This window comes from Mytilus californianus, unplaced genomic scaffold, assembly GCF_021869535.1.
Source record: "Mytilus californianus isolate M0D057914Y unplaced genomic scaffold, xbMytCali1.0.p SCAF_11, whole genome shotgun sequence".
NCBI classification, from domain to species: Eukaryota; Metazoa; Mollusca; class Bivalvia; order Mytilida; family Mytilidae; genus Mytilus; species Mytilus californianus.
In genome coordinates, this window is record NW_026262593.1 from 14,836,277 (window position 1) to 14,855,014 (window position 18,738).

The window sequence follows — 18,738 nt, forward strand, 5'->3', positions numbered from 1 at the left end:
GATTTTGACATCTTTTCACAACAATCATTTGATGTGTACTAAAAGATATTTGAGTCTGTGAACAAGCAATCTGTAACACTACTGTAAGATAGCTTTTTGTGTCTTTTGGGTGTTTTCTTAGTTGTTTGTGTGCTTCTTGATGAGTTTTACATTTTTGTTTCATGTTTCACCAATGTCCTAGGTTGATGGAAGATTAACGCCTATGTTGCTGACTGCCATATTTGTTTTCGTTAATTGTTTTATATAGAACAAGTCGTTGGTTTACTCGCTTGAATTGATTTGCATTTCGTCATGCCTTTTATATGGAACTATTCGTCGGTTGTATACGTATTGTTAAATGATGTTCGGTGATCAATATTTACTTACACCCATGTCCTTTGCTTCATTGTGAATGATTCTATCATGGTCAATCAAACTACATCTCTTTATTTTTATTTTTATTTTGATTAACTTTATTTATGTACGATACGGGTTGGGTTCATTGTGAAAGTCTATGCGATGACTTGTCATTATTTTCTGATTTTTATATCTATATTTAAAATTTAAAAAAAAATTATATCAAATCACCTTTTGGGAAATAATAAAAGCTCATTGTAAACAATGGTTTCTAGAATAAGTTTATCGATAAACTATAATACAAAAGGAAGCCAATTCATTTGTATTTTTCAATATTAACTATGCATTTTTAAGTCATCTGTGTCTTCCCTCAGCAGTGTTGCATGTATACACACCGGGATGGATACAATTACTAAAACACAAAGATACGCAAAAGGTGACCAAGAAATCAATGCGAACAACACGATCATATGTTTTAATAATTTATAGTAGTTAGTAAGGAATGTGATAAATTTATCATTAAAAGCTTAGTAGTTTCAACGCCGAGTAAATACATATCAAATAAATAGCAAAAGTATCTAAAAATCGAAATAGCAATAATGAAAAACAAGAAAATATGCATATACATGTATATTTGAAATGACAAAGTTAATTAAATGTACGATTTCAGTTTTGACATTACATGTGAATGGCAACTTGCATACACAAACTATTCATTTTGTTATCTTAAAAAAAGCTATAATTCTTATTGTTCCTTCATCACATATTCTTTTAAAGTTGTAAACGTGTAAACATACAACAAGTCAAATACAACTTTAAATAAATGCACGATATTAAACCACATCTAAATTTACATACTTATTATTTTATCAAACTGTTTTAAAGACCATAAATTAAACATGAAGTAATATAATATATAAAGTCAGAAACGTTTTTGATATAAAAAATGTATATAGTATATAAAACTAAACTAGTTGATTGTAAAAAGTTCCTGAATACTAATAGGGTGTTAACAGTGAACTTTGGAACATGTGTAATTTGCATTCGTGTTGTGTGTGAGTATTTTTCTAAGACTTATGATGTTGTGCCAAGTTCCTTTTGGTATCTTCTGTATCTTTTTAAATACATTTTCCCACTTTTACTTACAGTGGATGATTAACAGATATCTGCCTAGCAATGAATTCACAATTGTACACATTTTCTGTCATCCAATCGAATATTATAGCTTTTAACTGTAAGGACAAATTATTGATAAAAAGGATAACAGGAAATACAAAGACAAAATATAAAACAGTTTATATATGTAAGGTCACCCTATCCGCCAACAACAAACTTGTCTGAGAAATGAACAAATACAAAAGGACGAAAAACAACGAACAATAAACAGCTCCGCCATGAGCGCATGATAGGCCCGTCGCTTTTTCAAAGAATAAAGTTCAATAACTTCTCAATGTCATATCAGAAATTTATGAAAAACTAAAGGAAGTTTATCTTAATAGATATAAACCAGTCACCAAAGTTTCATGAAAACTGCTCAAAGCACTTTAAAGATATGTCCGAAAACTGGAAAATCACCCCCTTTTTATGAATAAAATCGCATAACTCGAAAACATTAAGTCTAAAATTTATAAAATTCAAAAGGGAGCTTACGTCAATAGATATAAACAATTCACCAAAGTTTAATTAAACTACTGAAAGCTTTTTTGAGTTATTGTCCGAAAACTGGAAAACCCCCCTTTTTTAATGAATAAAACCCCATAATTTGGAAACGTAAAATCTAAAATTTATAAAAATTTAAAGGGACCTCACGTCAATAGATATAAACAATTCATCAAAGTTTCCTGCAAATTGGTGAAAGTGTTTTTGAGTTATTGTCCGAAAACTGGAAAATCCCCCTTTTTTAAAGAATAAAACCCCATAACTCGGAAACGTAAAATCTAAAATTTATAAAAAACGAAAGGGAGCTCACATCAATAGATATAACTAATTCAACAAAGTTTTATGCAAATTGGTAAAAGCTTTTTTGAGTTATTGTCATGTTGACGACGGACGGACAGACAGACGGACGGACGGATGGACGGACTGACGGACTGACGGACGGATGGACGGACTGACGGACGGATGGACGGACTGACGGACTGACGGACGGACAACGGTATACCATAATACGTTCCGTAATCGGGCGTATAAAAATGGTCAAGGTAGCCTGAAATGGTATAGGTACAACATTGGTGTAAATCAAGTTTAACATAAACACAAACCTCTTTCTTTACACATCGAGATCATGTATCATATAAATACCTCACCAGAAAAAAAGAAGAAAAACAACAGCAACAACATAAAAACCCCACAAAAAACAGCAAAAAAAAACAGTACATTTACATAAGGGTCATGTAAAAAATATATTCTATCGACATATTTTCAACTGTTTCATATACCCATTCATGACACTCTGTGTAAAAACAGATCAAGATACCAGGCTTATAATTTGGTACGTCACACGCGCGTTTCGTCTACGTAAGACTCAATGGCGCTTAAAGCAAAACAATTGAAAAGACAAATAAAAAACGAAGTTGCAGAGCAATTTATACCGAAAATTCCAAATAGTTGTGCCAAATACGGCTAAAGCAATCTATTCCTATGTTTATTTTGAATTATTTAACATTTTATAAACAGTAAATTTACAGAAAATGAACATATCAGTGGTAGGTAAGCTCTTTTTGGGCTTGTCGTTGATTCATTTAACTATTACTAGTAAATATGTAAGCCTCTTGCAACGGAGTGTTTTAGATTGCCTGCTAATCTAGTAATCTCTGACGTCTCAAATGTTCGCAATCGTGCTTAAGAAATCATGCATTTTGTTTATTTCTGGCAGGAAAGCAAAATCTTAAAATTGAACCTGATCTTTATGAAATATATACGGGAGAATGTTAGAACACTCATACATTTTTTGTTCAAAAAGTGTGAATCATTCCTAAAGTTGTTCTTACCAATCAAAGTCCTCAGATTCCTGTTACTAAACATGTTGGATAGCCATATAATGCTATGATTTTCTACAAACAAACATATGCAAGAGTGCATTTGAAAACAACGAAAATATGAACCATGCACAAAATGCACTAATCTAATGTATATACATGTGAATACGAATACAAAACAAATACGATATTAAATTTGATTAAAGGGCAAACTGATTACGATCATATATATATATACATATATCATTAATTATACAGTAATGAAGATATGTATTCCATTAGAAATTAATGAACAAATAACTATTCTCCATACAAGAAGGTTTATAAAAATAATAAAACAGAATATTAACCCTTTTTGATACAAAGTACATAAACTACATGTATCTCTACTCATTGGAATATACGTTTCTGCTTATTTAAAAAAAAAGTACTGATAAATCTTCACACCACTGATGTACTAACATTTACAGACTCACTAGACATGTGTGTTTTCCTTTATTGTTTTCAGTTTTGAATTTCAGCCCACTGTCCGAAAAAAAGCGTTGTTATTTAAATTGTGTATAACTAAATGACTCATTTAAACTTTAACCACCCATATTTCAGTCAGTACTTGCATCTCATATATCCATGTGAACTCGAAATTAAGGATAGTATTGATACTAGAAGGAATGCTTCATACCTTGATCTTTTCCTCAATATTGACACAGATGGACGACTTCACACTAAAATCTATGACAAACGTGATGATTTCAACTTCCCAATTATCAATTTTCCATTTCGCAGCAGTAACATACCCTCTGCTCCGTCGTATGGTATTTACATATCTCAATTGATACGTTATGCCCGTGCATGTTCACACTATACAGACTTCATATACAGGAGTGTGCTCCTTACGCAGAAACTGCTCCAACAGAGTTATGAGGAGGAAAGATTAAAAATGACACTCCGTAAATTTTATGGACACCATCACGAATTGGTTGATCTATACGATGTGTCTGTGTCAAAACTAACTAACGACATTTTACCACGTCTTAGATTGTGGTTTACCATCTACGTCGTCTGTCTGCTAAGTACCGAACGTGACCTATTCCGAATATGACTGTTCTGCCGAGTGTGAATTCGCGTTGCAATACGACGTGTCTCGGTATTTATACATCCAACATTCATGTATTTAGTTATGATGTAAGTACGGTTAGATATTGTGTTATGTCTTATTGTTTGTGGTTTGAATGCTGTATTTTCGGTACATTTCACATATGTCTTATTTGTCAGTATAGTCGAGTTAATTTCCATTTTGCATGGATAAAGTATTATGTTAGTCCAAATAATTATGACGTCGTCACAGCATTTATTTAAAATAGCCTCATAATCATAATTATTTGGACAAGTATTGTGAAAATTAAATGTGAATTTTTTCATCTCGTTCCAAATAATTGTATGAATTTCAAGATTATAAATACGTCACTTTTTGTGACGTTGATCTATTCATGTGACGCGCAGTTTGTGGTGTCATGTGCAGTTGTTAATTGGAGATGTCCGTTGTTATTCTGTGGTTTACATGTTGTTATGTACTGTTATATTATTTATTTATGGATTTCTTTGTGTTCTTGCGTTTGTACTGTATTCCTGTCACGTAGTGTTGTAATTTTAGCGATAGTTTTTAACATTGCCATATAAGCGGGAGGTTTGGCTAGCCCTAGAACCAGGTTCAACCGACCATTTTTTCTTAAAATGTCCTGTACGAAGTCAGGAATATGGCAGTTGTTATCAAATAGTCTGTTTTTATGTATGCTGGCGTTTGTTTTTGTTGCAGTTCAGTGTTTCTGTTGTTCCGTTGTTTTCCTCTTATAGTTGATGTGTTTCCCTCAGTTTTAGTTTGTAATCCGGATTTGTTTTCTCTTAATCGATTGATGACTTTTGAACAGCGGTATACTACTGTTGCCCTTATACTGAATTTAATATAAAAATGTCATGATACCTAGAATTGTGATCAGACTTAACAAAACTGTTATCTTATAGGAGTTTTGCAACTAATACCTGTTATTTTGATATTAAATAAAACCTAGCTAATTGTTTTAGCAGAATGTTTACAACTTGATTCATTTGGACTCCTCAACCATATCAGCCTGACTTTTCACGTTTACTGATAGAAGAGTAACCGAAAAATGTAGCCTGTCTGACGTTAATTAATCTAAATCAGATTCATGTAGAAAATATTAGCAATAGCAAGGGAATAAACAACTCTACACTCTGTCCAATATAATGAATCTAAGTTCATGATTTTTGTTCTAGTTCATTTTCTTCTTTGATTTTTTCGTAAGTGCAATTCTATTTCTCTGTGGTCACTTTATTTGTCTTTGAACATTTTTGACAAATGTTTACACAGTCGAATGCAACAAGAAATCCAACAACGACTGCAATACACACTGTTCCAACTAAACCCATAGTTTTTGTTGAATATCTGTTGTCAGGGGCACTTGTTAAAGACCTCATGTGTTCTGTAAATAAAAGGTCATATATATTTTGTATTGAGCAAACAATAATGTTAGACATTATATAGTCTTTGTGATTAAAAGCCGGCAATGCTGTTGCGTGGCATTTTTTTTTTATACAAAATTAAAATATTTAAAATTACGATTATAGTTTTATCTTGTAAAAGTTGTCATGCGTATGTTCTCGAGTTACACAAAGATGGCCAAATTTATATTTAAAGGTGGCTGCAATTTTCCATGGAATTCTCAATATTACAAACAATTGAATTTGTGATCAACAGAGTATAGCCAACATATTAAATCAAAACGGAGAAGTTTATCGATACCAACACGTACACATATGTTCTGAGTTAAGTCCCCGTAAAGCAGAAACAATCCATTATCGCTAAGTATAGACGTAATTGAGCGATATTTCGTATCTTAATTAAATTTTGTATGCATTTAGCTCTCGTTTAACTATAGCCGAATAACGGCAAATGATATATGTAGCAAATTTTACGTCGAGAGATACAACCAATCAAAAATCTGTAAAATAGTTTTCTAAATTATATAACGTAGAAAAAAGCGTTAACATTTCACTTTTAATGACATCAAAATTAAATTTATAAGAAAACATCAATTTATTCTCGATTATTCGGGGAAAATAACAATGACGAGCAAATATGCATAACGCAGTGGCGGTATCACGATATAGTATCGTGTTTGTTTGTTATCATATATCACCCATACTTAAATTATTTGAACAGCAATAACGAACAAGGTGTTCAAGATGGATGTTTGAGAAATAGCAAAAAACATTGCTACTTATATCATTTAGATATTCAGATGCAGTTTAACTAGTTTTACTTGCATACACATTTCTTTAAATTACTTTTACCTAAACAACCTATAAGACAAGTATAACTGATTATATATACCAGGATTAAAAGTTTGTACACCAGACGCGCGTTTCGTCTACAAAAGTATCACCAGTGACGCTCGAATTAAACCTACACAAATAACAACATTCAATTAAAATATCCAAACAGAAGCTTACTATTAGTATCTTTCTTACTGACAACCAGCTCCTTCTCCAGTTTCTGGATTTTTTCTTGCAGGTTGGTCTCTGATTTCGTCTTGTTACATAACTTGTAGCAATAAGTGTTATAGGCTAACTGGACAGGGGTGGAACAAATATCAGTTTGGTGTGTTATCGGCTGGCATGTCGATGATTGAACTGATAACAATTTCAATAAAGTGAACTAATGTCAGATATTTAAAATTATTGGCACCATAATATACTACTTGATTCTTAAAAACAATAAGATATAAGTATAAAATCCCTAAAAATGACTTCGGATTCCCTCGGCAAGCTTCAAAAAGGGTAAAAAAAAATTTTGTATTGAAAGAATACCAGGGTATCCTTTTTTTAGGAATAAAAGAAAAAATGTGGCGATTAAAAATCATGTCTTGGACCTTTTCCCTAATCAGACTATACTCGGATTTGACCTTGAACTCGTCACGCGTATCCATTTTGACAGAAAATAATTAACCGATTGCATTTGATAGCAATAGGCAACAAAAGACTAATTACTAAAGGTGTTAATTTTATTGTTAAATTAGAATGTGTGGTAAAATAGCGTCAGTTACCAACTAAATGATTGTTTTTACAACTTTGATTACATAATCGTTTTGAAGTTTGCACTTCACAATCGTTTTAGCGGCGTACCTGTATCAAGGATTTTTATTCTATGCATTGCCTGTATTAAGCATACAGTTTTTTATGCCCCAACGTTTACTTTTAACGATGGCCCGGAAAAGAAAACTGTTGTTTTGAAGAAAGGGTTCAAAAGTAAGAAAATTGCTGACTCTTTCGTTGTCCTTTAACAGGTAGAATTTAAAACATTGATTGAAGCTGAATTCCGTATTCTGAGAAGTCAAAATTAAAAGGTACTGTAACATTTGACTTATCGGAATACGAAAAAAATGATTGTTTTGTTAGCAAGAAGGGAAACAAGTTTTTAACAAAAATATGTTTATGTAAGTTGGCGAAAAAAAAAACCAACTCACGTTGTAAGTTTTTTATTCTATTAACTTTATACAATTCGTTGCCATGTTATTTATTTTGTTTCGTGACATTTCTTTCGCTAAAAGGCACATTTTTCAATTTAACTATTTAAAGTGAACTTAATCAGAAAACTTTAAATCTAATACTTTTTCCGATGTTTTTATTTTTTCTATCCTAATCCGTCGCAATTTTCACAAAAATGAAAACATTCAGTGATAATACATTGAATGTTGATCAAAATGTAATTTACATAAGACACCTGTAGCTTTGTTCATATAAATGCACATTCGTTGATAAATCTCATTCGAGGAAAAAAGGACGGACTTTTGGTTACGAGAATTAAAACATGTTCATCGTCATATTTGAAACAGATATTTCTTAACAGTCTTCCATCTCATGATGGCGTTGGTAAAATTTATTGGAGGGATGACTCTAACTTTACCACTTTGAATACTTGGTCTAAAAGATACTTTCACAATTCAAACCAGATCTTTAAAATTTCATATCGATGACATTTTTCGATGTTGTTTTGTTAAATGATTTACTCACTTATTTACAAACAATACAACCATGATTTGTCAAACTGAGTCCATGGTTGCGCCTTATTCAGTAAGTCGGAATTATGGGTGAAATCAACAGTTTTTTTCTATGACGTCATTTTTTAAGAGACCATGCCTAAGTGACCCTTAGTGGTGGAATGGTTAATAAAGATACTTGTATAAAACTAGATATTACTGGAATCAGAATTTTCTCTAGTTTATATTGAAATAAAAATATACTGTACTTTTAATATTGTAAAAAAGTTCTATCCAGAGAAAATGGGGAAAAAGTTGCCTAATCTGAACATAAAAAAACTGAAATCAGGTCATGTGCATACCCATGTAAACATGATGCAGGCACATTTCCCATAATCAAAACTGTATGAAATTCATAGGTTTTTACCTGGCCTTTAATAAAAATCTTGTTTCAGGGTACGGTTTCCTGCTTCGAAAAGAGCTACAGTGGCTGCAAATAAGTTTTCAATTTTCACTGCCAAAAACACAGGATGTTTACAGTGTTGTCTCCCCTCAAAACATGTATATTTAATCTAATTTTTAAAATTATTTTCATCATTTAACCTGTTTAAATTGAAAGCTAATTAACTAATTTTTACAATCAAATACAAAAAACATGATACTTTTTCACCAATGATATGAATAAAAAGGGATTTCCCTCCATGGTTATTTTTAGTCGGGGAATAACCCCTAGTTTTTTTTATACGAAACTGTTTATAGCACCCTAAACGTATATTTTACTACAAATTATATAATTCGCATATATGCGTGGGTACCAGCATGCAAAAAAAAAATTACACATAAAAAATGTAAATCTCCAAATCCCATATTATCAAAATGCAGTGTAGTTAGAATTGCAACTCTATACGAACAACATTACCGTAAACGACAATGGCTGTATTGTTAAGAATGATTTTGGTTTTGATGCCCCGAACATTATGTATATGTGGCTTCCTTGGTCTTATGCACAACCCATTTTAGATTTTTCCTGAAACATGTGTCTCATGCAATGACGTAGTACACTGTATCGGATCGATAAACATTATAACTTTGATTGATAATTAATTTTGGATTGTATGGCGATTATTTTAATCTGAAAACATTTCCGATATTAGTATTGATTTTATGACGGATTTATCCTGAACTGATGATGTGATAAAGTACAGTATACATTAAAGAAGTGGTACTCCAAATAATGGAGGTATTATTATGAGTAGAAAAGTACAGAATACAGACTCGTTTCTTTCCCCTTTCTCGATTAACCCTGGAATGGTTTTTGAACTTGTTTTGTTCTTCCTGGAAAACCAACAAGTTAATAGCAAATGATTGATATGAAATAGGCCGTCAATGCGTAAGTGATATCAACATTATTGTTTATCGAGTGTTTGAACTGATTATTGTGTCTATTAACTGTTATCAATCGCGATGTCAACATATATATAACTTGTGACTTGTGTGTTATTTGAATATTGTCATATTGTGTATTTTTAGGTTGAAACATCATTTACAATAAAAAGTTACAGCCTTTGACGAATTATTTTCGTACATTTCAACGCAAGGCAAGATGTCTGTTGATGCTGATCACAAAAGGTTAACAAAAAAGAAAAGAAGTACGGCCAAAGGGAGATTTTATAGAATAAATGGTCGTTTACTAGAAGGAATACAAGATGAGTTAGGGACAATTGTGGTTGAAAAAATACTTCAAGATTTGGAAACAGCATATACAGAACTAGAAGCAAGACATGAGGTATTTTTAGAAACATTTGATTCTGAAAGTGAAGAAGACAAACCAAAGATAAATGAACTTAATCATGATCTAACTGGTATGTACCGAGAACTTTGTAAATCAAGATCATTGTGTGAGAATCTAAGACAAAAGATAAAACATGAACAGTACAGTAAGTTAAAGGAACAAAACTCAATGAAGCATGCTAAGAAAAATAAAGATACTGAAACGTTTAGGGTAAAAAAATTAGAGGCTCCTATTTTTGCTGGCAGCATTCGTGATTATCCAAGTTTCAAAGTGGATTATGAAAGACACATGCTATCGTCATACGGTAAAGATCCATATGCTCTGAAGCAATGTTAAATTGGTGAAGCATTAACTGTCGTGAAAGGTGTTGACAATGATTTCGAGGAAATGTTTCGGCGTCTTGATATGAAATATGGCAGAGCAGAGAAATTGATCGATCACATATTAAATGAATTGAAAAGATTAAAGAATGTTCAAGAAGGTGACAACATGAAGTTTATTTCGGTAGTAGAAACTGTCGAGAAATATTGGCTTGATTTAAAACGTATGAACCTCGAAGCAGAGATGAACACAGCAACTATGGTGAGTCAGATAGAAAAACTCCTACCGCCTATACAAAAACGTGAATGGGCATTACGAAAGCAGAAGACAGAATCGAAAAGTATTCCACTGAGTTTCAAAGAATTCTTAAACTTTTTATTAGAGGAAAAAAGTGCTCTAGAGTACATGGAGTCTGATTTGCGTGAATATGGAACAGCAAAGGGAAAGATAAATACTTTTGATGCAAATGAATCAGAAAATGACGAGAATAATAATGGTGTAGCTGTAGATCCCTTACAAGTGCAATTACAAGAGAACCAGCAAGTGATGAAACAGGTTGTTGAAGGTCTTGCACAGGTAGCGCAAGAAATGTCAAACAAACCGACAAATCGATACAATTCAGACAAATATACCGGTACAAATAGAAATACAGAAGGGAAGTTTAAGTGTTGGTATCACAAATCAGATAATCATGAAATAGGTGATTGTTCTATATTTGCGAGATTAGATAGTCAGACGAAGGTTGATTTAGTGAGAAAAAATGGTGGATGTTTCAGTTGTCTAAAGATAGGACATTTGTCAAGACATTGTCACAGCCGTAAACCTTGTGACATACAAAATGAGCTTCATCAAACATGTGGGAAAATTCATCACAAAAATTTGCACACTGCACACATGGATGGCATATCCTTTCATAACTCTTCACAAGTGATAAACGATGACAAGAACAAGAATGGAGTACTATTAATGATCAGTTCAGTTCAGTGTAAGGACATGTCGTTGACAACACTTTGGGACCCTGGAGCGAACATGTCACTGATCACACACAAAACTGCTAAACGATTAGGGTTATCTGGACAAGATATAACATTATCTGTGACGAAGGTTGGAAATGTAACCGAGCACGTACAAAGTAAAGAGTATGTAATACCTTTGACTGACCTTAGAGGAAAAATATGGACAATAAAAGCATATGGCATGGAGGAAGTTACAGCCGAGGTTGCAAGAGTTGATATGAGTAGAGTCAACCAACTGTTCAAAGGTATCAACAAGAATGACATTCAAAGGCCAACTGGCCAAGTAGACATATTGATCGGCACAGATTGTTGTATTTTAATGCCCAATAAAGAAGAACAAATTGGAAATCTACAGTTAATGAGAAATCAGTTTGGGTACTGCATTCGTGGCAGCCATCCACTTCTAGAAGTGCCAAAATTGTCAAACCATGGCATAGTCCGTATTTACTGGGCATCCGGGAAAACCATTCCTTTAAATGATATTCATGTATTGGACAAAGACAGTATTAAGGACAAATAAGATTCATTTTTTGACATAGAAGGACCCGGGAAACAAACCACATTAAAATGTTGTTCATGTAAGTGTGTCAAATGTGCTATAGGACAATCACAACACAGTATAAGGGAGGAGAGAGAATTAAATATCATTAAATCAGGCATGACACATGATGAAGAATCAAAAGCAATGGATAGTAAATTACCCCTGGATAAAAAATCAAAACAACCTTCCAAATAACGTGAAGTCAGCCGTATCAAGACTTGGATCTACTGAAAAACGACTACTTCGAAATTCATTAGAATATGCAAGTGCCTACGATGAACAGATTATGGATATGGTGAAACGTGGCATAGCAAGAAAATTGACGAAGGAGGAGATGGAGATTCATAGCGGTCCGGTACATTACATACCACATCACGAGGTGTTAAAACCCGAATCAAAGTCGACACCATTAAGAATTGTGTTTAACTCCTCGTCATCTTATATGGGACACACTCTCAATGACTATTGGACGAAAGGGTCCAATGTGATCAATGATTTGTGAGAAGAATCCATAGCCTTGGCTGGTGACATTTCAAAAATGTACAATGCGATAAGACTTTCGCCGTTAGATCAGCACACACACCGATTTGTGTGGAGAAATTTAGAAACACACAGAGATCCAGATCACTTTGCATTGTTAACAGTTACTTTTGGCGACAGACCGAGTGGAGCGATTTCGACACTTGCATTACATCAAACAGCAAAAATGTATCAACACATCTACCCAGATGCATCAAAAATGGTGATAAGAAACAGTTATGTAGATGATATATTACAGTCAGTTGAAAGTGTAGATAATGCTCGTTTGATAACCCAGCAGACCGAGAAAATGCTGGCATGTGGAGGTTTCCGCATTAAACATTGGATTATATCTGGAAATGAAAAATGCGGCAGTACATTACAATCCCAAGATAGTGGTGAATCCGTGGAGGTTGATTTAGATGAATTTGCACATGAAAAAATTCTCGGAATGAGGTGGGATCCAAAACAAGACTTGTTTGATTTCAAGGTGAAGATTAATTTTTCTCCTAAGTACAAGAATGTTCGGAAAGGAGAAAATATAACGAAATCACAGATTGAAAGTAGCGTACCTACATCATTAACTCCTCGAATGGTACTCAGCCAAGTTGCTAGTGTATATGATCCGTTAGGACTTGCTACTCCGTATACTTTAGCGGCTAAAGTTCTCATGCGAAAGCTATGCATATAAAACAATACGAATGACAAGGTCTAGTCAATTCTCGATGGGATTATGCCATGTCAGCAGAATCACGATTAGAATGGATGGATTTTTTCAAAGAGCTTTTCGACATAGAACAGTTGAAATTTCACAGATGTTTAAAACCCGATAATGCTGTTGGGAATCCCATGCTAGTCATATTTTTGGATGGAAGTAAATTAGCTTATGGAACATGTGCATATGTCAGATGGGAAACAGCACACGGAGGATTTGAATCACGATTAGTGATAGCAAAGAACCGTATAGCACAAACTAAACAGATGTCTGTTCCAAGACTGAAATTATGTGGAGCTGTATTGGCAGCTAGAATTAGACAAAAGTTAGTCGAGGAGATGGATTACAAATTTAGTCGTGTTATACACATAGTCGATTCGATGATTGTTAGGGCACAAATTCAACGAGAGAGTTATGGATTCGGCACATTTGTTGCTACAAGGGTAGCAGAAATTCAAAATAAGACTGAACCATCCGATTGGTAGTGGATGCCAAGTGAATTCAATGCAGCGGACCTCGCGACAAGGATTACATCTAATGATTTGGTTAAGAACTCAATATGGAAAAATGGACCTAAATTTTTGAATGATCCAATAGACAAGTGGCCTTTAAGGCAAGATTGTAATTTAGGTAATGACGAGTTACCCGACACGATAGGTATTGTTATGCCATCTGACATCAAGAAGATGACTAATACAATGTCTGGTTTGGATTTTGAAGATGTTAAACTGGAAAACATTTCTTCATATTCAAAACTTTTGCGAGAAACATGCATACTGATGCGTACCGTCACTACGAAATCATTCAAAGGTGCTTCAATTGGTATAACTGCCGAAAGTCAAAATGCTGCAGCACTTAAATGGATTAGATATTTACAAAGAGACATTTCGGATGATTGGACAAAGACCTTTCGAAGACTATCTCCAGAAAAGAATGAGGCGGGTATAGTTGTTGTTGGTAAAAGATTAGCTGATTGGCTGAAAGCTACTTGGAACAGAACTGATTTAATGCTGTTACCTAATAAAAGGCATTATGTGTGGTTATATTTAAAGTCAGTACATGATCAGGATCACGCAGGAGTAGATGTAACATTAGCTAAAGTGAGAAGCAAATTCTGGATACCAAAGGTGCGCAAATCCATTTCAATGATTAGGAAAAAGTGCGTTATATGTCGAAGGCGAGATAACAAATGTATTGGACAACAAATGGGACCATTACCTTTGGAACGACTTCAACCGTCACCAGCGTTTTCGTACTGTTCAGTTGACCTCTTTGGACCTCTTACAATCAAGGATACCATTAAGGGGCGCACTCATGGAAAAGCATATGGCGTACTGTTCAATTGCATGAACAGTAGAGCTGTGTATGTGGATCTCGCTGATGGATACGATACTAGTAGTTTTATTATGGTTTTACGACGATTCACATCTGTAAGAGGATATCCTAAGAAAATAAGGTCGGATCTTGGATCACAACTAGTATCAGCTAGTAAGGAACTAAAGGAAGTGATACACAATTGGCATTGGGATACGATCAAAATGTTTGGGAACGGTAATGGCATGGAATGGGAATTCACGAAAGCAGCTGACGCTCCTTGGGAAAATGGATGCAGTGAAGCATTGATTAAATCTGTCAAGAAAAGTTTGAGTCTTGCCATTGGACAGTCAATCATGACATTTTCTGAACAACAAACCGTGTTATTTGAAGTAGCCAACATTTTGAATGAGCGACCTATAGGAACTTCAACGTCTGATCCGAACGAGGGAACTTACTTATGTCCGAATGATCTTATTCTTGGAAGAGCATCTTCGAATGTGCCAGTAGGACATTGGGATGAATCAGACAATTTCAAAAAACGTTGGAAATTCGTGCAACAAGTAGTTAATACATTTTGGAGAAAATGGCACAGAGATTATTTTCCATCGCTAATTATTAGGCAAAAATGGCATATCAGTAAGCGGAACCTTCAAGTTTTGGACCTTGTTCTTGTACAGGACAATAATTCATTTCGTAGTAATTGGAAATTAGGACAAATAGTTGAAGCAAAGTCAAGTAGAGATGGTGTGACAAGGGATGTAACCGTTCGATACAAGAACATTGGACCTGGAACTAAATACACCGGAACTCAGGACTTATTGATCCGAAGATCTGCATACAGAATTGTAGTGTTGCTTCCAGTTGAAGAACAAATTAGTAACAAATGAGATGTAACTTCACAGAAACTTTATGGCGGGGAATGTATCGGATCGATACACATTATAACTTTGATTGATAATTAATTTTGGATTGTATGGCGATTATTTTAATCTGATAACATTTCCGATATTAGTATTGATTTTATGACGGATTTATCCTGAACTGATGATGTGATAAAGTACAGTATACGTTAAAGAAGTGGTATTCCAAATAATGGAGGTATTATTATGAGTAGAAAAGTACAGTATACAGACTCGTTACTTTCCCCTTTCTCGATTAACCCTGGAATGGTTTTTGAACTTGTTTTGTTCTTCCTGGAAAACCAACAAGTTAATAGCAAATGATTGATATGAAATAGGCCGTCAATGCGTAAGTGATATCACCATTTTTGTTTATCGAGTGTTTGAACTGATTATTGTGTCTATTAACTGTTATCAATCGCGATGTCAACATATATATAACTTGTGACTTGTGTGTTATTTGAATATTGTCATATTGTGTATTTTTAGGTTGAAACATCATTTACAATAAAAAGTTACAGCCTTTGACGAATTATCTTCATACAGTACACAGTTTGAATTTGACGTCGAACAATTCAAGAACACTGACCATATGTCTGTCAATGGCAGAAAAATAGATTTCAGTGAGTTGAGAGCAATATCGGCCATTTTAACTAGAATTGTGATCTGCAAAGATGTATTTTCTTAATTCAGTGTAGTAAACAGTCACGTATAAAATGTACAGATTACTCGTAATGATGATAAGTTTTTTGCTATATCAATGAAAGATAAAACTACATAAAAAAAAAAATGTAAGTTCTAATTCTAATAACATCTTAATACAGAATCCGTGTAAAATGTTTTGATTGCTATTTTAAGTGACCTAAGATGAATTTGGCTATATACAGTACCCAAACGTTTTTGCGTATTTAAATAATCCAAGGTGGCTTTGAAAATATGGGTTTCAGGGTTCCTTATGAAGTTAAAATTAGAAAAAAAACTTCGGACACGGTCGATATCGTTGCTAGTAAACTTGTTAGACCCAGGGACTATCATCAGATCAATTGTCAGTTCTTCTGTACTGAGATCATTTACACTATATATTGTTGGTTTTATTATCGTTTGAAATTTGTGGCCATGTCGTTATGTGATTTATTTAACTTTTGATTTTCAATTGCCCCATTCATACTCTTGATATCTTCTTTCCCCTGATCCACTACCGTTTAAGGCTTGGAATTATCCGCTTATTCTATATGCCTAACCCAACTAGAGATGCCTATAATCTAGGGGTTGTGGGTTCATGCATGCAATAATTATTTTTCGGTTATTGTTCCACTTGTTGTATTTCTCTTCTAATTATGATTTGTTATAATTGTTTTTATTCTAGGGCCTTTGTTCGCTAACTATACGGTTTACGTTTTGCTCAGTGTTGGAGGTCATATGGTGATTTGTAGTTGTTCACATCTTGGTTTATAAGCTCTAAATGGAAAGTAGTCTCCTACCGTTTTAAGCTTTAAAGGCCTCGGGAAGACAAGTTGTGACTAGTCAAAAATGCAAACAAACGGTCTGGTGTATACTTAAACAATACACGGAAAATATCTACGACATACAGCATTCAACGAAAAACACTGGATAAGCTCGTGTTTATGTTTTATAGAACCCTGGCTTAACAAATCTTTAGGTTTTAGCGTTCTTGATCAAGGTAAATCATGAAAAGATTGAGTGTTAATTTCATTCATAGGTAAATCACCAATATGCTGTATATTAAATTCATGTTATTTACATGCAACAGATACAAGAACTGAAATTGATGAACATTGTGTAATAATAAAGATTGAAAGATTGAATGTAATACGCACATACATTTGTATCTCTGTTACTGTACACATGATGACAACACAAAATTCTAGTTTCTTTTTTTTTTTAATCTTTCGTAGAATAAAAAAGAAAACAATGCATGAAAAAATCACAACGGAAGGTAGGATTGCAATATCTATCCCATTTCTACAATGTAGTTTCTGACGAACATATTTATACCCTTATATATATATATATATATATATATAGAAATTAAGAAATACCGTCCTAAATTGAATATATGAAATGAGAATCCGGAAGGCATTTCTTTTTTTTTATAATTATGTACTTTCACTTTCGTTTTAAATACCTACGTTGTACTATATTATGACGTTCAGGATTAAATAATGGTATCGCTAATAGACGTTACCCCTGACGACGTCGCTGGCAACCATATCCATGAATATCTGTGAAACAGTGAAACCGATAGGAAACTATTGAGAACATTTTTGAACAATTAGATTTCTTAATAAACAAAATGTGAAAATTCATATTGAATATAAATATTTAGCACTTTTTCAGCCTTATTTTTTTCATATCTTATGTACAGCGTGAACAAAATTTATAACTTTTCAATATATATAAAGAAAAGTAGAATCCGTATGCTGGTAACATATAAAAAAATTAATAAAAGGTAATAGCGGTTTCAGTTCATCACATTTTCTAGCGCTTTCGATGCTTTTACAGATCTTTAGGTAATGTGACTTGTATACATAAGTGTTATATGTATTTATTACCTGAAGATCTGTAAAAGCAGTGAAAGCGCTAGTAAATGTGATGAATTGAAACGTTATTATCTTTTATTAATTTGCTTATATATATTATAAATTACCTGAGAATGTAATTTTAACACACTATTTAGTATGTAAGTATTAAATGTTAAAAATATTTACAATACGATGAAAAATAAACGCAAAATTTCGCAAGACAAACTTGTTTCATCGAGCGTGTATCTATCCAGGTGAAATCGGATGCAGTTAAGAAACTATTGCAGCTCATTGTACATGAAGTTTGTTGCCTTTTAAAAAAATCAAAGTTTGGATGAAGTTCTAGATTATTTATTCAATTACGAAATTTTCGGTTGATGTTTGCAACGTCCATTGGTCAATATTACAGAGATATAAAGGACGATGCTGTATAATTAATCATTTGTTATCTTTCCTGTATCTATTCTCTTTATCACTTACATATAATTCATGGGGGATTGAATATATCGTGATTTTACCACGGGTTGGCCCTTGATGACAAATATTTTACCCTGAGCGATAACACGGGTGTGTACTCAAAGCGTTTGAAGAACGTCATGGTAGAATTATATATAGGCACTGATATATAAATATATATTAAACTTCTTTCCTGTCCCATCAGATGTAAAAAACTTTCAGCTAGACGAGGACTTAGACCAATTCGCCAG

General features: G+C 33.4%; 2 protein-coding genes across 2 annotated transcripts; both read left to right on the forward strand.

The window, feature by feature from the left end:
- Window positions 1-9,436: 9,436 nt before the first annotated feature.
- Window positions 9,437-12,535, forward strand: LOC127719634 (uncharacterized). Its single transcript, XM_052225857.1, has 2 exons — window positions 9,437-9,758; window positions 9,899-12,535. Exon 2 carries the CDS (start codon window positions 10,548-10,550, stop codon window positions 12,015-12,017), a length of 1,470 nt encoding a protein of 489 aa, XP_052081817.1. The 5' UTR covers window positions 9,437-9,758; window positions 9,899-10,547; the 3' UTR covers window positions 12,018-12,535.
- Window positions 12,536-12,544: 9 nt separating this feature from the next.
- Window positions 12,545-17,434, forward strand: LOC127719633 (uncharacterized). The gene is made up of 2 exons (XM_052225856.1): window positions 12,545-15,837; window positions 15,978-17,434. Exon 1 carries the CDS (start codon window positions 13,761-13,763, stop codon window positions 15,474-15,476), a length of 1,716 nt encoding a protein of 571 aa, XP_052081816.1. The 5' UTR covers window positions 12,545-13,760; the 3' UTR covers window positions 15,477-15,837; window positions 15,978-17,434.
- The last annotated feature ends 1,304 nt before the right edge of the window (window positions 17,435-18,738 follow it).